The sequence below is a fragment of the Salarias fasciatus genome, chromosome 19, assembly GCF_902148845.1.
Source record: "Salarias fasciatus chromosome 19, fSalaFa1.1, whole genome shotgun sequence".
Lineage (NCBI taxonomy): Eukaryota > Metazoa > Chordata > Actinopteri > Blenniiformes > Blenniidae > Salarias > Salarias fasciatus.
The window spans coordinates 10,579,207-10,598,555 of record NC_043763.1 but is presented as its reverse complement, the minus strand read 5'-3'; the positions used below and the strand labels follow the sequence as shown (position 1 = coordinate 10,598,555).

Here is a 19,349-nt window from a genome sequence, read left to right as displayed (position 1 = left end):
TCAGGTTTCCTGAATCAGAGCGCCCGGCCCGGCCCTGCTGCCGCTGCCGCTGATGGATATCGTGTTGGTTTTTGTTGCCTCTGCTGACAAATTGCGGTGCAGCAACACCTCACAGGGTTTGTTTAGCATTCCAGATCTGATGTGCCTTGAAAGGTATTAATGGTGGACATGGAGGCATGAGATATTACCTGCAGGTTCAGTCAGGAGCGCTTGTCAAAACCAGAACAGGCCTGTGAGGTGAAACTCTGTCATCATAACACTATTGTGTCTCACCTCACGCCTTGAAACCGCAGGACGGGCTGTAATTTTCTGCTTTGGCTTCCAATGAGCCAAGAAATGTATTTTGTTTGTAAAATTATTAACACATTGCAGATTTATTTCTCAGAAGTGTAAATGAAAAAACTGCACAATTTGTGATTTTTATGGGGTTTTGTTGTTTTTTTTTCTGTAATTTATTGCAAGAGTGACTATTTTGGGAGTATCGTTTCTGCTCTTTCATGCAATTAACCAGTAATCTATTATTAACATAATTGGCTAATGAGTGTGTGAGCCTACTTTTGAAGCTGCTGCGATCACTACTTCCAGCGGAAGAACTGTAGCGGGGTCAAGTAAGCGTGTGAAATGACCGGGCTGAACGTCTCTAACGTATAAGTCCATTTAACCGGGCAAGTCTGGCTTCCTGTGGCACTGACCTTCCCCCTGTAGCTGCAGGGAACTACAGTCATTCATTCAGTGAGTGTCTCGGCATTGATGGATGGCACCTGCACCCTTTGAGCAATATTTCCCTGGTGCTCCATTGTTTTTCTTTCGCACTTCTGCGTGGGAGCAAACCGAACGCGTTCCCCAGCCAAAACCAACACAGATAAGCATCTTCATCTGCATGATGCATGATTTTCTCTCTTCGGATGACGTGTTATCGGGCGACCTGGAATGCCTTGCCTGCACCCGTGCTACCAGCGAGGCTACTTGTGCTACTGCAGAGTTGATGCAAAAATCAGGGTGCAGTACTTCTTAAACATCTAACCTTATTGTTTCTGCCGTTCAGCTGCAGATCATGTGAAAATAAATTTAGATTAAAAGCTATATGTAGTCACAGTATGAAGCTAAGCTAATTGTATCACTGTGTTGCAAATTCATCCGTTACGCAATGTTTTGGCACAGAAAACATTAATCTTGAGTTTTAAACTGTGCTCCAGACACCCTTTTCCCATTAGCACTTGCGTGTGTGCACAGCGCTTGATGACAGTCCCTGTCACTGCCACTGTGGTTGAGAAACAAAATGACCTTTAAAATAATGGAATCGCCAAATATGTCGCTCACTGATGTGTAGCAAAGCCCAAAGCGTCAGCCGAACAGTGGGTCACTGTAATATCAGGCCCCTCCTCGCAGCTGGAGAAGCTGCAGGCAGGCTGCGGCAGGAGAGGAGGAGGGGTTTTAAAAAAAAAAAAAGCAGTTCAGTAGCATCATTCCCCCAGCATGCATCAGTGAGTGCATCAGAGGAGGTATGGAGGGGTGTGAAGTGCTCTCAAGAGTGTGTGGGTTCACTGCTGCCGCGCTCCATGATTAAACAGTAGTACGTGCTGACAGCTGGGGTGGAGGAGCAGGATGCTCTGGAGCAAAGTGGAGGGAGACGCTTCCTCTCCGTGGTGTTGAGGAAATCGCTCCGGGGTCTCACATGCAGAGACATTTAGATTACCAGATCCCGTCTGACCTGAATTGATTTCAATGACGACGATACTCACTGGATCACCACAACGCGGTTCTCCGTCCTGCAGAACTGCAGGAGCAACGAGGATTTTGCTTGAATAAACTTGAATTTAATGCAGTAAATTAATACTTGCACTACAAAACATGCACGTGAAGCTCATTGATGATCCTAAATCATCAATAAATGTGAATATGTATGCGGTTATATACACCTGACTTAACCCATATTCACTTGGGGAAAAAAATGATAGAGCAGATGGATGGATGCAGCCATGTGTTAAACCGTTTATTGATCAGTCATCAGGAATGTCTTTTCTGCAGAGCTTGGTCAGTGTTTTTTCCCCACATGATGACATTTCTACTAATCTGTTGCCAAGAATCATTCTCAGAAGTAGCAACGCAACATAAACACGAAAACCGACATTTTCATCCGTTTGCTTCACTTAATCATCACATAGTAAAATCTTTACTAATGACTGCCGGCCTCTCAAAAGAATATAAGATCTTAGCTTGTGTAGATGTCCTCCAGAGAGTTAAAGATGGGAAAAAATGCTTTTCTATCTCTTTTCTGTGACATTTGTTTTATTTGAGGGCAACATGATAGCGTAGTGGCTAGCACTTTCACCACATAGTGAGAAGTTTTGCCTCTGGTTTGGACTTGGATGCTTTTGTGTGTGTGTGTGTGTGTGTGTGTGTGTGTGGAGTTTTCATGTTCATTCTGTGGCGGTTTTCCTCACTTACTCCAGTTTCCTCCTCCAGTCCAGGAAAAGCCTTCATTTGATGATGCATGTGATTGTAGGTGTGATTGTTGATTCCTGTGATGGACTCACTGGACGGTTTCCCAGGAGGATGTCGTTCGTACTTCATTCCGTCACGCCAAAATGTTATGAATTTTCCAAAGCATTGGAAAATCCCCCCCACACACACACACACACACACACACACAGACACACACACACACCATGCAGCACAGACAAAAATAAGCTGCTTCGCACAGTGTCATATATAGGTCATTTTAGGATTATGGTCAGTCACTTTCTCCGATTTCTGTTTTCTTTTCAAACCCATCCAGCTTGTCGTCGCATCTGCCGTCAGTTGTTTTTAAGGAGTCCTGTCTGCAAGAGTTTTTGACAGACGCTCAAACAAACACGGCCCAGTTTTGCATTTTTACCTGTCATCGCCGAATCCTTTCGCAACTGCCGCACTGGACACGCATCGCGAGCCGACATGAAGCCCATATTCGGTCCACGGTGCGCTTTAACTAAAAGACTGACAGCCTGAGAATTCACCACCTCACGCGTGTTTAAAAGCGCCCAGCTAACCGCCGCTGCACGTGTGGAGTGTAAAGTGGAACAAACCTTTCAATTAGCGAAGCATGTTCGCTAATGTTACATCTCTAAGCTAATGAAGCATTTGGAAACTTGTATCCTTTTTAAGGTTCCTGTAATCTGAGGTTTACGATGAGGCCCGAAATCTAGAGTGAATCATTTCAGTGAAGAGTCCAGATGTGCACAAACACCGTTCTCTTGAACACGAAGGTGACTTAGCAGGTACTGATTTTTTTTAAGTTTAAGTGCAAATCCACAAGCAAATCGATAGGTTTTTTTTCTTCTTCTGGTATTTCCAGCCTTCCTGAAACATTTAATTCCCTTTCAAAATACAAATAACATATTAAATCATAAGACAAAAATATTAAATGAAGATTATACACATGCATCTAAAAAAAATTACATTTGTCTTTTATAAAGTGAAATATTTCAATTGTTCTTTGTGATTATGTGTTCACGTACACGGCATTTAACTTTATTCCTTATTTGATAAGAATACCTTTTCTTCCTTTTTTTTTTTTTTAACTCAAAGGTCACTTTCAAAGTTAGTTTGGAAATATTTGAGAGGTTATAGGTCATAAGTGTAGAAGTAACTGACCGAACAAGGGAATTTTTTTTTACGAACCATCAGTATATTTTTGTTATTTGAAATTGTTATAGGATCCACCGTCCATTTGTTATAATGTTCCATAGGACCGCCATTGACATTTGTATATTAGCCTATGTTATTTAAAAAAAATAATAATAATAATAAAATCTGGCTGTTTTCTGGTATTTAGAATGTAGGACAAATGGGAAAGTTATTGCTGCTAAAAGGATCTAGACAAGTGATTCTCAGTTATGCTCGGAAAAAAAACTTGGCTTGAAGTCCTGTCGGAATAGATCCAACTCTGGCAGGTAATGATAAGCAGTTAATGACGAATTGGGTTTGTCGTCTGGATTACCTCGTAGATCTTGGAAGGTATTTTGATGACTTGGATACAGATATATTTTTCTAGTACATGTCAAAGCCATTGACCTCTTTTTTTTTTTTTTTCCCCCCCCTTCGTAACGCTGCCTTTTCACCATTGGATCACTCCACTTTCGGCATGTTCAGTCACTTCCCAGATCCTCGTGTTTGTACAGACTGATCGAGCACGCAAGCAGGTTTGGTTTCATCGTGTAACCTGATTAACCGCTGAAAGACTTGGCGTGCCTCGTCTTCACTGCCGGGCTATTAATAGGTCTTGTGTTTACCTTTTCGGTGGGGTAGCATCGCCGACCAAGGTCAACTGAGCATTAACAGATGGAATCGTGCTTGAGTCTTGAGCCCGGTTCAAAAGATTTTGGTTCTCATGAGTCGTACGTCGAGATGCAACTGCAGACGGAGCGATTTCTTCTGTGGTATTTCACTTGATAATTACTTCCCTGGAAAAACCCCAGCAGACTTAGTTTTTTTTTTTTTTTTTATGGACAATATGTTTAATTGAGCTAATTAGAAAGACCTCTATATTTCTGAGCAGCTGTGTACACACAGGAGAATCTGCAGAGGAAGATTTTAGAGCTGCAGTGAAGAGATGCTGCAGTCAGAAGCTCCAGTTGCTGTTTTTTGTGTGCAAAACCTCGGAGGCTCATTGATTTTCAACCAGCCTCCACAGTGCGGATGTAAAGAGGATTCAGCTGTTTTGAAATGTCTTCTTTCAGTGAGATTATTTTACCCTTCGTGATGATTAATGCAACGGCGGCAGAACATGCATGTTGAGCTTGTATCTGTGTCTGTTTGGTTTTCTCACGTCACTCAAACTTGCAAAACTGCAGAAAAACTTCAACAAAAAAAAAAATCCCATGAACCAACATGAGCTGGCATTTTTCTTGGGGTTTAGTTAGGCAACTGCCTTATCAGATCTGTTTTTAACTGAGCTGTCAAACATGGCATTAGATTTATGTTGCTATCAGATCATTACAGGCTTTAACAGAAACGTCCCAAGTTCACATTGAGTTCATGGAAAATCTGACTGACGTACAGCATGTGGCTACTAATGCTCAATGTTGTGCTTTTTTTTTTTTATCATTCACTAACTTGGCATCTATTCATGCATTGTTTAAGAGTTAAACTATGGTGGGGTTTTTTTCCTAAATATTTCTCATTTGAGCTGCTGTGTGTTCACTGGGAAAGGATTTAGCCCACAGCAACCGTAGTCTGGATAAAGTAGATATATATTAGACAGGTCGACGGCGTGGTGTGACCAGGAGTCTGAAAACATTTAAAATACAGTGATGTGAATCTGACAAAATAGCAAATGTTCATGTAAATCAAACTGAGTTAGCTGTTTGTTTCTGGCAAAATGACAAAATAATGCATTTTTCAGAAGTTGCTCAAGTTTACCAAAAGTTCCTCCAAGTCATATTTTTGTTTTGTTATGCTGCTGTCTTTATCTGAAATCTATCCTGGAAGAAAACACGATCAAGCTCTTTTATTTTCAGGGCTGCAGTGGAATGTTGACACGTTTTAAGCATTGCTGATGCTAAAGCCTCTGAATGTTCACGACTGCAGATGAAACTTTATTTCAATTTCAAAACTGTTTCATTAATCGAATAGAAGAAAAATCTCTAAACTCGTCCATGTTCTGTTGCTGCTTTCAGGCCTGGTGGAGATCTGCTTGATGCATCCCCTTGATGTGGTGAAGACAAGGTAAGCATTGCATTTATTCACAAAAAAAAGAAATTCTCATTAAAGTTCTAGGCTCTGTCAGAAATGCGCTTTTGTTCCCATCTGTCTTTAAAGCTCCTGTTGCTACTTCAGACTCATTCTCCATGTAAGTTGACATTTTGTGGAAAATAAAATACTTGATTCACTTCATTCACAAATGTTCAAATCAAATGTTTCATTTTTTACTCAATCTCCTTAGTTTTTTCTTTGCTTCCTTTTCCCTCATTATTTAATTCAAGAAAAAAAGTCTCAAAGCCTTTTATTTTCTTCTTCTTTGAAACAGCCCGCGGTTCCTGGGAAGTCCGCCGTCCCGCAGAATAAATCACACGCCGCTAAACGCGCTGGCTGTGTTAATGGCTTGTTTTCCGTTGCCATCTCCTGTTTGCGCGTTACGCAGAAAGCCGCCGCCATCTCGAGCTCGCAGAGTGATCAGGAGCCTCACTCCACAGTGTCTCAGCCGGCCATAAACAGGTCGTGGGCTACTACTAAAGCTTTATAGTCTTTCACAGGCCCAGCCAAGACCTCTGGCTTCGCTCTGCGCCCCCCTGCCCCATTCACTACTTGTCAGTAAATTGTACTGCTTTTTCTGTCATTTATGGCAGCAGTTTCTTGGTAAATAAATTGCTTGGCGTGCCTTTTAAAAAAGTGAGATGGTTGCACTTTAAAGGCAGTGCCACCACCAGAACACAGAGGAGGAAACGCGGGGATAAAAGCCGGGGGTGAGCGGTGTTGTATTAGTCGATATTCGATACTTTGAAGGCCCGCGGTGTGATTTATGGTCACGTGTGGAAGCCGAGGGGGTTTATTACAGGTAAGTCTTGAGCTGCGCCTGTCCGTCCTCACACAGGGTCAGGGTTAAAAGTGCACCCACTATTTTCTTTGTAATGCTCTTCCTTAAAAAGTGGTAAACGCTGCTCTAAAAGTGGACAGGTTTATCTGTTGGCCTCTTTGTTTTTCGTCGCCATGTGTTTACGCTGATCGGCATCTCGCTGCTGAGAAGGAATCTCTGTAAATTGATTCCTTTTGTTCTTGGCTTTGAAAATTTGTCTCTTTTTTTTCCCCCCCAGCTAAATGCTAAAAAGGGAGTATTTTTTTTTTTTTTTCCGTTTAAGCTAATTGGGTGTTTTAGAAAGTGTCTGAACAGAAATGGGAACACACACTAAAACGTGGAAATTTGCACACATACACCACATCCATATATGTTCACACACTTAACATCCACACATGAATTCATAAACCAAGCATACATACCAGCTAATTGGGACACTGAGGGAGCTGAAATCTATTAGCAGGAACCTTGGAGCCGAGACAGAGACACACCTCCACTGGGTTTCTCCCGCTCTCTCTCTCTCGCTCTTGTTCTTTCTATGTCTCTCACTCAGGCATGGCTCTTATTAGGCACTGGCTCCTGCTTTAATGTCCACCGGTCCAAATTGAACAGCAACTGGAGTAAATTTACTTCTTTCCACCAACACAGAATCAAAGGGTTTTTTCTTTCTTTCATTCTTTCTCCCTTTTTCCTTTTTTTTTTTTTTTTTTCTACTGGAAAGGTAAACCTGACACAATGCGTACCTGCCTTCAAGCTGATGTTTGCCTATTTTCCAAATGAGGGTTTATCTCTCGCCAGTCTTTAATCGAGAGGAGGAGGAGGAGGAAGAAGTAGTGAATTACACATTCAGAATTAGTAGCAGCAGCTAACGACACCACTGGTTGCTGAATAGTTATTACTCATGAAAACTCTTTAAAATAGCCACTTTGATTGATAAGGGAAAATCTAGTTTCACAGTCTTCTAGAATACATCTACAATACATGCACATGCAGCTTCCAACATGATTGAAAGCTCTTAATATTGGGCTGTTGAAACGCTGGGAAGGTGAATTTATTAAAACACAAGCTCGAGATATCCAATAAAAAGACTCTGGCTGTGCATGCGTCTTGGCCTTAATATGCTAAATTCCTTCTCTCTTAATATAAATACATTGTTATAAATAAATGTAATGTTTTTAATCAATTTTATTAAAAAAAAAAAAAAAAATAGTGCATGCAAGTCCGTGCAGGCCATTCTGAGCTGATGATGTGAGACTGGAGCTACATGGTGGAATAGCTACTTATTACTTTACTGCTTTACTCATTAATACTACATTTAAAAAAAGACATTCAGAGGTTGCACAGTCAGCCTGAGCTGACTGCGTCAATATATAAGTCAGTGAAGTGTTGAAGCTGTTATACAGCAAACGAGAACATAACAGAAGTAGTGTGTGTTACTATATTATGAAAGACAGTCAAGTCAAAGACTTCATCTTAAAGAAGATGACTGAATCCGTCAGACATATCAATGATTTAGCGATGGCACACCCACTGGGTCTCTATCAGGATCATTTTTTCGAGTTCATTTTTCCTTCTTTTCCCTCCAAACCGGGCAGAGTTCACATGTCAGGAAGCAGCATTCATTTGCAGCAACTACAACTGAAATTGTGCTTCGTGCTTCATTGAGCCTTACAGAATTCTTGAATCTGGTCGATCCTTGACTCCTCTTATTATTACGGCAGCCACTGGTTCATTTTCTCATGAACAATACAGGCCAAGTTAAATTAAACAAACTCATCTCTTTCTAGATCGGGGGTGTTGATTGTAACATCGTTGCCATTTGGTATTTTGATGTTATTCTTCAGCAGCCAGTAACAGAGCATAAGAACAGCTGAAGGTGTCAACTTTTTTGATTAATCTTTAAAGTTCTCAGACATTTTGGGGGTGAACCACTTGTTTGTTTCATATCATTGGAAACCATATTTGTGGTGGCTTTGCCTGGAATATGCATTAGTGGGATGTCTAGCAGGGCTGAGAATGCGGAGTGTGCACGTGAACACATTTGGAAATCTTCTCTGCCACTCACAGCAGCGTTTGTTTGCTGTTGACTTTTGTTTGGTTCACTGGACGAATTAAGTTTATGGAAACAAGAATTTAACAATGCGTTTGCTTGACAAACCGGAGCCCCAGCATTGTGTGACAGAACCACACACTGCCACGGCAGTCTGGCCCCCTCCTCCTCGTGGCGGTCACCCGCTCGCTCACACGCTGCTGTGGGACTGGTTTCGTTCTTTAACCAGCAGTTGACACAAGTTAGCCAACGTGTTTGTGTTGTTCACCCGGGTACGAACAGCAAGCTGATCCCACAAGAGTTGAAGTCAGGACTGCAGGCAGGCCGCCACTCTAAATGCCACATTCTGAAGGTCGTGCGCAACCCACGTACTCATCTGTGTTGCTTATCCCACAAATGCAACCTTCTTATGCATACGTGTTTCTGTTTAAGGGGGAAATAATCAGTTTCTCATGGCTAAGACAACCAATGATCATTATTACAACAATAAATCTCACAACTGCAGATTTCCTCACTTTATGTAAATCGTCTAATGTTATTGCACTTTTTAAAAACTGATGGGAACAATACATTGACTGAACCACTGTCCTTATCTAACTCACAGTGAGTTTTTTTGCCTTCGTTGTTGCACTTCAGATTTTTGTGGCGCGCTCGCTGACCACTCGAGCCACGACCCCTGTTCCTCACCTCTGCTAACAAGTACAGCTTTCTTCCGCCTGAGCGACTCCTGCTGAGCAAAACCCTCCATCAGTCTGACTCACGGCCTTTCTCCCTGGTGAGAGAAAGAGAGTCAAAATCGGCACTAAAACAGGTTTTATAAAGTGGCAACACAAAGCAGCAGATAGAGGTTTGTTTCTGGAATAAAATGGATAATTATAAGCATCAAACATATTGTGAATAAGGAATTTTAAACAGTGCAGGGAAGCCACTGATATGTATTTTATTTGTTTATACAATTTCATGAAATAACTGTTTTGTCTCTAGAAAACCAATGGTACCCTGACATTTTTTGTTCACGCTTATTTTACCTAATAGACACACCGATATGCAGAGGAATCTAAATCCAACTAGAACAAAGCGTAATAGTTGTATAGAAGTACTTCTGTTTAAGCTTTTTTTTTTGGTTCCAATTGACTTTTATGGACCATTTAAAGGTTTAGAACAACCATTTTACATTTCCAACTGTGACTTTGCTGTTTCATGTTCTTTGTTGCTTTAATCCCAAAATTCAAGTTAATCCGCAAATTGTAGCGTTTGTCTCACTGTGACTCACTCTGGATAATAATCATTCTAAAATATAAATATAGCATACTTAGCACAAAGTAAACAGTTAATTGCCCCTGACCCCGACACCCCCTTCTTGGGCAGAGGGAGGAATGTGGAGGTGAGGAGTCGGGGGGTGTGGCACGGTGTGACGAGGGCGGGCAGTCGTCAGTTTTAGCGGCGAGAGACAGTGGGACCGGAGTTACAGCTTTTCATTAACCTGGAAACCACCTAGTTACATGGTTCATGGGCTGGTCTCAGCTCACTTGGAGGTAACAAAGGGTGTCGGGCGGCACTTTCCGCAGGGGGCTGTGCGCTTGGGGCACCCCATCTGACTCTGATCAGGTTCCCCCTCTCATTAGAGAGTCGCACTGAGCCCGCATTTCCCTTCATGTCGGGATCCTGTTACATGGAGCTCCACCCTTATAAACATTCATGCACAAACATACTCGCACACATCTGAGGGCCGCTTCCCATCAGCCCATTTGCTTCCGCCCAGAAAGCAAAGCCACACCCTCCTGGCGTCTGCGTCTGCTTGAGCTGCTTCTTGTGTCACAGTGAGCTCCTTGCAGCTTCCACGCTGCACACATGGTTTGATGTGTTTGCAGTAATGAGCCCCAAAATGTATTTGTGCAAAGCCATTTGACTGAGCCGCTCTCTGCCTGCGTTGGCACCTCGAATATTTTCACACTGCTCCGCCTTTCAGACTTCTCTTTCTTCTTCTGCTCTCTGTCTTTTCTCCATTATCACTCTTCACCCAGGTTTCCAAATCCTTCGACTCTGTGAACTTCAACTTCTGTGGTTTCAGGCTTTTAGCAAGTCTTTCAGTTTATCTGTTGTTGATTGTTTGCTGCTTTTGTTAATGTTCCTATTGCATAAGAACCTCATTGATATCATGTCGAAACCGTTGTTTAAACTTCCAACAATTCTTCTGAATTCTGTTGTTTCTGGAGGGATTATGTAATGTTTGGTTTTGAATCCCTGTTGTACATGTGCTGGAGGAGATCTGTACTGAATTGTGCAATTCTGTAAATTGTGTTGCATGACATGGCTGTCACTGCAAACCACTAAGCCTGCCAGTAGCCCATTTCAAGCCTGATTAGAAAAACCTGTTACCGGCCCTCGCTTATGGCAGTATCGATGGCAACACTACCACCATTTGGTCACAGCACGCATGAAAGTGCGAGCCGCTTGGGGGGCTTGAAAGTGATCTTTGATGAAGGCTTTGACAGATGACGTCCAGTCTTTTGTGAGAAACGCGTGTCAGCGCTAAGGATGGCCGAGAGGCTTGGGCTAGGCCCCCCCCCCGCCTCCACTCCCGTTTACCCCCAACTGCTTGGTGAACCTCTGTGCACTTAAGAAGGAATCCCTGACACAACCCTCAAACAGCAGGCCACAAAGCAGCAGCAGTCTGATAGCTGATCTTTACTTGTAAAGGAGCAAGCGGGTCAGCAGTAGTCAAGCTGGCTCCTAATCCCCCCCAGTGCTGGAAGACTGCAGGGCAAGACTTTACTCACGGTGTAAAGCCAAACACATGCCATGTGCACGCAGGATAAACCCAGCTTAGCTAGTGCATCGCTTCAGTCCGCTGGTAGCGGCAAGCTGTGCAGTTTAAATGGACGATGAACAAATCTTTTCATCAGCAAGGCGAAGCAGAATATTCAGCAGGGTCTGGTGAACCAAAGCAGTTTGGTTAACAGGCAAACTCAGGAAAACAAGTTTCAAGTTTAATACTTTCAGTTCAGATAATTTAGATTTACTGGTTACAAGATTCCTGTCTCATGATGCTTCAATTTCAAATCTAAAAAAAAACCTTCAACAGATATTAAGCATCGTTACTTTTCAGCTTCTACCATTATGGTTTAGTAATGCTAGCAAAGCAAACAGGTATGATAGAAATAAATGACATCAGACGGCAAACTACTCTGCACACCTCATACCTGATGAGGGTAAAAAGCTCGGATCTTGAACTTCCAGTTCGACTACTAGAAATATCTGCAAGGAATGCATACAGATAAAAAAAAAAAATGAAAAGAGATAATTGTACCTTTAAGAGTGGCTTGAGCCTGTGGTACCTGTAAGCATCATCAGGTACAAAAGTCCAAAGCTTTTATTGTTCCTGCTGGCCCTGACTGAAACGCTACGGCACGCTGCTGTTTAATAGTACGTATAGGTAGAAAAGCATGGAGGATTGCGTGTTGATATTTAAGCACACACCCGTGTGCGATAGGTGCATCAATAAGAGTGTGAGCAGGGTGGTACGTCTAACAGTCACGCTGTGACAGCTTATCTTCTCACAGACCTACAGTTAACATTTGAGGTTTTGTTAAGCATAACCACCAACTTTTCTGCCCCCTAACCGTTTCTGTCATACACTTAACCCATATTGTTATTTGCTTGTAATTTTTCCATAGCTTAAACCGTACTCTAATTTTCATGTACCACATTTTTGCAAAAAAGTCAATAATAAAAAAAAAAAAATGGAATTGCCATTAAATGTTGCGTATAGTAGTTTTTTTTTTAGTATTTTTGTATTCTTTATTAGAATGCCCAATAAAAAATATCAATTCCATAATCACAATGATAAATACTACATATTGACTTTTGGGAGGATTGTGATGGACACACCTAAAAAAACAAATGCAACTGAGCAATTCTTTCATTTCTTCATTTGAGGTTAATTATAATGACACATTATATGATTAATCATTTTGCTGAACATTGCTGATGTAGTTTTGCACTTGCCAAAGGCAAAGAACTAACAAATGGTTTTGTTCTGTTGTTTGGTGACTTTAAAATGATGCACAAATTATGAAACGAAATACAACTCCATGCTCAGATTTCTTGAAAAGTATCGGGCAAGGGGTTAAGAAAATATGTGCCAGTTCATAAAGTTTATTTTAACAGTAAAAATAATAAAATGTAATCACTGGCATCTCACGTTGCTGTGGTGACTTTAGAAAGAACAAAATTACAAATACAAAACTCCTTCCTTAAGTTAATGAGTTCCCAACAAAGTTATGGGAATATGTGCCAGCTCATGAAGTTTATTCAAATAGTTCTCTCAAAAATAAAAAAGGCAACATCAACAAGTTCCTCCACAACCCAGTTTGATTGTCCAATATATCTTCACTAAAACCACATAAAATGATTGTCTAACTATGTCATAATCAAATTCACTAAACAATTGGGTAATTGCAACTTCTGTGAAATTAGGGGCATAAAACAAGGCGTCCAGGTGGTCCCAGCAGTCTTTTATACCTGCTTTGCATAAGAGATCACTTTGTGAAGCCTTTAAAGTGATGCACTTGTGTCATTCTTACATAGCTGACCTTTTTATGAATCTGTCTCACAGCTATATGGTACCCAAAAGGGGTGCATATTTGCGAAGGGCTTAAGATGCGTTTCACATTTATTTTCACCTTTTATCATCAACTATCTAATAAAGGCCAATGCCAGAAAAATAAACTTTACAAACCCTTAACCTATTACTTTTAATGCCGTGACAGATGTTGCTGCAGTTCCTTGCAGGTGTTGAGGAACAACAACACTCACAAACAGATCACTGTCCAGATAGAGACTCTAGTTATAGATAGAGGTACACCATAAAGTGCAGATGTGCACGTCAGTCTTTGCATGTCGTAGTGGAGCACCTGTAATCATTATCAGTGAAGGGGTTCACATTCCACTGCACTAATTACAGAGTAGAAGCATTGTGCGCTTTGATTTCACTAGACCCTGACTGCGCTGCGACCACAGTGCTGCTCCCCCGCTGCAACATCTCGATACTCACACATGCATGTCTGTACATCCCTTCATTCCACCTCCTCACCCCTTTTTCCCCGCCGATTTACAAGCAGCCGATTTCTGCTTTTGAGTTGCTCTCAGAGCCCGGGCATAAATTGTTGTCACATTAGGATGAGTATTTATAACAACACGTGTAGTGGCGTGGCAGTTGTTTGGATATTTTTCATGACCCGTATCTCTTCGACATGTGACAGCTCTTCTCTTTCCGCTCATTAAAAACAAGTCAATGTAAATATGTTTGCTTTTTCAGCTATGATCTAAACCACATTTGAATAAATAAAGTCAATAGACTTGACTCGGGCTTCGTGCAGTTGTGAAGCCTGTGCACTGCAACAGTTTTTCCTCTGCCTTTGTGTTTCCAAGATGTCTATTTAATATTTATAACTTTTTTTCTATCACTTACACAATTTGGGCCCGTTTAACTTGCTTCTTACAGAAGTCTCCAAATCGAATCCATAATTCTTCGTGTCACTCATGCAGTTTGGTCATTTCAAGAAGCAGCAACACACCTCAGAGAATCTGTTGAACTAACTAAAGTCGCTGTACGATCTGAAGGAAAAAGTGGCTTTAGCCTGATATGGCTTATAAAATTTCATCTTTAGATCTTGATAAAAGCAGTTGAAGAAATGTAATGAAGAAACAAAGAGTGATCCATTTAGGATGAGTGGTGTGTGTGATAGTTTCTCCTGCAGATCTTCCTATCGATCAAGTATTTTGTTAAGTTTTTCTTCACTGAATGTCCTCACATCAAGCCACACTGTCTTAACTGGCCAGTTGTGTTGTTTCTCTAGACCTATCACCTTTTAATGAACTAGATTGACGATGCTGAAAATAAATATAGCATCTTGAAATCCATTTTGTAATCATAGTAAAGCCTTCAGTTGCTTGTTTTTAGCAGTTTAGGGATTCTTATTAGGAAAGAGCGTAAGAGTGTTCTGACAGTGCATTGCTTACTCATGACAGTGCAGTTTAGTGTAGTAAAAGTGACTTTGGGGTTTCTCTCTGCTTGCAGCTTGTCTGGAGCGCACTGTGTTATAACCAGCGGTTACCTGCTGTCAGGGAAGCCTCCAAAGTCCTGCAGCATTTCCTTACATCAAAGTAACTTGCTGTCTCTTTCTAGTCTGGTATTGTTGCATTATTTCTTTTCTATCCTTTTTTTTTTTTCTCCATTTCCTCACTTACTGACATTGTCGATTTTTAAGTGTTTTCATAGTTCTTTGCATCTCCTCACTAAACTAATGAAGCGGAATTTGTTTTCATCCTAACTGTTTTATCAGGTTGTATTTAAAACTGTCTCTCAAACATTAGCACATACTTTAAGTTAGTGGCGTTTGGCAGAGGTTAAAAGACCCAAAATTAAACACCCAAGAAAGCTTTTTTATGATGCAGTCACTCACAGGAATTCCAGCAAGACTGCTCATTTTTTCCCCACATATTTGATTTACTTCTACATTAGTGGTTTTCTAATTTTTCTACGACCCGCGCTAACCTACAGATCGATCTGTCTGTCAACCAGACGTTTGTAATGCTCAAAACATGTGAGTCTCAGTCTCGGCCTGTCCCCGTCTAGCCTGTCCTCGTGCTGTTTTATGCAGGTCTTTTCCTGCTCTTCTCCCGTAACAAGGTCTGATCTCAGGTCACAGGGTCACACTATATGGGCAAACATCTGGACCAGCCAGCAAACCGCTCCTAACGTCACCATTTTCAGTCAGAGGAATCCGGTTTATTGCTCCGAGAAGGACTTGTGATTGACAGAAGGATGTCATGAGTATCTTTTTTTGGTTGTTTTATGAGTTTAAGAGTAACTTCCACCCTATGTTATCCACACCACAGTCTGAGTGATAACCTGGCTTCTCCTGGATTCAGTAGGTGTGTTGAAACTCAACCTACCCAGGTCCAGATCAAGCCTTGGCAGCCTGCCGTGTCACAAGCGCCAAAGGTTTATCACTTCCCCTCGGCTTCCATCTTGCGTCTTCTTTCCCTTGACTTTATTTTCCCTTTCCTTTCTCCAAAGGTCTGCCTTTATTGGACTCCAACAGCCATGCTTAAAAAAAAAAGAAATCCCCTGGTAGTTTTGTGTCATGGATATAATCAATCAGTATTTGGTTTTCAAACATTCGCGGTGGTCAGTTGAAATCATCATTACATGTCATGCTTCTGGTTTAGTGCTGGTTTTAATAACCAAATACACTGTTCACCTCCAGAGAGTGAGTCAGATCTGTTGTCAACAACATCGAGTTGTCAAAACAAGCAGCCACTGAATCTGAAGAAGATCCAGTTGTTTGGGGTGTTTTTGGTCGCCATGAATTATGATTGAATGGCCAAAGTCACAATGGGCGGCATTTGCCATGTTGGACCATTTAGTTTGAGAAAAGTGGTCTTAACCTCACGTACCAATGCAATGGACTTTTGCCATCTTTATGATCCTGCTCATTAAAATTAACTGTGTGGTTGTAAAGAATAGATTTCCCCTTTATGTTTCCTTCTGGATTGTCTTATGCAGTTCAGATCTAACATGAGAACTTGCTCACCCTTGATTCCTCGCATCTTGTGATTCAGATATTCTTTGTTTAGTTTTTTTTTTTGTTTTTTTTTAATCAGGTTTCTGTTTTTTTGTTTTGTTTTTGTCAAACATACTTGGCAGTGCAATACAAAATCCAAAAGTAGATCAAAGCTCTCAGTGTAGCAACCAGCCCAAATATTCAGCAACATGAAAAAATCTCTAGATTCATTTGAGAAAAAAATTGCATAATATAACACAGTTAATGGGTAAATATAACTACTTGTTGTAACTTAGGATTTTCCCTGTCTATAAATTGTGTCGATTTATATTAATTTGATCTATTCACAGATTTAGTAGCTTCCATTTTAAATAAGCTGTAACTCGTCTAATGCAGCTTCCTATGACTGCCATCGAGGACCAGCTTGTAGTTTAATGAGGAATCATTTTATGAGACCTCCTAAAAAGCATGTCCAGCTTCTTTAACTGTACACCCATCAATACTCTGCCTTTTGATCAATCCAATAACCCCCCTTTACTTTTTTTCAAAGACCTTTTTTGCGGCTCGATCATTAATGAGCCTCGCCCCAACATCTCAGCTTCTCTGAGGTGACAGCTCATCTTGTTGGTCCCCCTGTTTCAGCCCATTACCACCAGGGTCTAGGAGGGGACACGGCCCTTGCAAGGCCCTCAAACACTTCGCTGCTGTCCATAAAAATACAAAGAATATGGGGTTCAAGGCTGCCAAGCTGCCCTCATTTACCTTTTTGACTCCTTTGCAGATGCCTAACATTTATACTTTTATAGGCATTGGAGGTCAGGTGGACGAGGTCTCGAGGATTATTTACCCCAAAGTGCTCGTCTCGTTCGTAGAAGCACCGGGCTGCCCTCACCTTCACCCTCACTCGGGCAGCTCTGGGCCTGTAAAGTACAAATACAGGCGGAGAAGGATGTGGGCAAGTTGGAAAGAGGGAGGGGGAAGTCTTGATGGACTCACAGATCTCATCACCTGAGTATACAGTATCTCTGTTTGCTTTCACCGGTGACTCAAGAAGATACAAGCTGTGTGTTTTAAAGAAGCCCCAGGGTTTACCTCAGGTCTTCAGTCTGCAGAGTTCATGATCCGCATGGCTGACTCCAAGGCCAAACCAATCGCCCACAGACGTGTTATTCATCGATGCAGTCCTCACGGAAACTAAAACTCTGTCATCACACGTCGCTCCACTTCAGTCAATATCGGCTGGAAGTTTGAGTCTTTTGGTCACTGTGAAAAGCAACATTAGCAGCTTCCTAGCCAGGGGCCTGACAGTTCCCCTGCTGCCACAACTTCTTCTAGTCCTCCCTATTATCTCAAACTCCCTGGGCCTTTCTGTTTGGTCCCTGGCTTTTATGGCAGGGTAGGAGAGGGCCATGAGGAAATGAGGTGACCCCAGGGTCACAAGCGGAGTCAGGGGCCTGGAATCGGACCACGGCCCTGCCAACCCCACTCTCTTAGGGCCGGTTTGGGTCGAAGCAGGGAGAGCAAAGGAGACAGGGGGAGTCTGGGGACAGCGTGCTTTCCATCCTTGACCCTACCATCATATGACTTTAATTAAGGCAGATTTGAATTTGTTTACAAGCCCCTGAAGTCTTAAATCTTATGAGTCTCTGCTCCCCCTCCTCTGTGCCCCTCATTCCGCCATCCCATCAGTCCTTCGTTTCTTCTTCTTTTTAATATGGTGTCAGACATCTATTTATTATGCCGTTTTAACTAGTTTTTAGGGACGGGTTACAAGCTATTTGGGAATCCACCAAATAGGATTGGAGGGACACCCCTCCAAGATGTTAATCTGTTAGCGATATGGAAGGCCGCTCACCCCACTAAACTCCCCCTTCCACTGGAACCCAGGAGCTCTTTATGGCCCCATCAGGCACCCGCATGGACGGCTTACTGCTGACCTTGTGACCCAGCAGTTGAAGCCATATGAGGGGGGAATCATTCTCTTGTCCCGTTACCTCCGACTATCTACATTTGTGGCGGTATTACTATCCTCACAAACAGACTGTTTTTCCTTGTTTGTAGATTTTTTTGTTAACTTATTGTTGAACACACACATTATGGTTTTGAATCAACAGTCAGAGTGGAATTAGAAAATATAGTTTCCTTTGGATTTTCACTTTTATTACATGTACCATAAATCAGTATATATATAATCATATCTCTTCTCATTTTAATACCTGAAACAGGATTTCTATTCATGTTTTCACCCCCGACTGATCTCCCATGTAAAAGATTTACACACCGCTCACCGGCCTTTATTAGGGAGGTACCTGCATGTTTGCTAACAAAAAGTCTCTCGACTGGTTCCATCATATTAAAAATTTACACGTAACTTGAGCTGTTACAATTGGCTTACTGGCATGTTAGTCGCCCAACAGCTTGCTGCACAGGGCCTGGTCCTGGGGTGTTGGGTGGCTAATTGGATCGGTTGGGTTAAATAAATGTTTGAGTTCTCCCCGTGCGCTAAGGGGACCTGGTAGTAGGTGCCTCTCATCTTAACACAGGAGGGAAAGGGGCAGATGAAAGAAAGAGGGGGAGGAAAATGAGCTCAGTAATGATCAGATCGAATCGCTCTGTGAGTTAGCCCGAATATGCAGGCGAAACAGAAAATGAGCAAAACATCAGTGTGGTGGTGAAATCAGCCAAATGAAAATCTGATGGTCATAATATTTAAAGTAAAATCATCTTTAATTAGAACTTTATCGTTGCAGGTTCCAGATCCAAAGAGGAGCAGGAGATCCCACCAGCTACAAGAGCCTTGGAGACTGCTTCCGGACGATCTTTCGCAATGAAGGGTAAGTTATGCACAACACTTGTTGCTAATTTGAGGACAAAATAGAAAACGCAAACAGAAGATCTGAAGTTGAAAAGTACAAATGCATAAGTCCTGTACACAAGGGAGAAAATTTAAGTGGCTGTGGTTGAGTAGCTGTGAAGCAGTTCTGATAGCTTTAAACTAGCGTGTGCATGCTGAATGTACTTTATTATCCACTGTGTCTCACGCCGGATAGCAGGCGGCTAACTAAAGACATGCTGCCAGGCTCCCTCCTCCTCCTCGGCCTGCCCCGTGACAGGTCTGTGAGACAGTGCAGGCGTAGGAGAAAGTGGTTGCCACTCGCTCTGTTTACGGCGAGTC

The 19,349-nt window shown here is 42.0% G+C and overlaps 1 protein-coding gene across 2 annotated transcripts in view; it reads left to right on the top strand.

Moving 5' to 3' along the window:
- slc25a21 (solute carrier family 25 member 21) overlaps positions 1–19,349 on the top strand; it is a 91,860-nt gene that overhangs the window by 52,324 nt on the left and 20,187 nt on the right. For both annotated transcript variants that reach the window (XM_030117408.1, XM_030117409.1), the window contains 2 exons: positions 5,658–5,706; positions 18,925–19,008. In XM_030117408.1, coding sequence (XP_029973268.1) covers positions 5,658–5,706; positions 18,925–19,008 — 133 coding nt within the window. The remainder of the gene's footprint in view (positions 1–5,657; positions 5,707–18,924; positions 19,009–19,349) is intronic.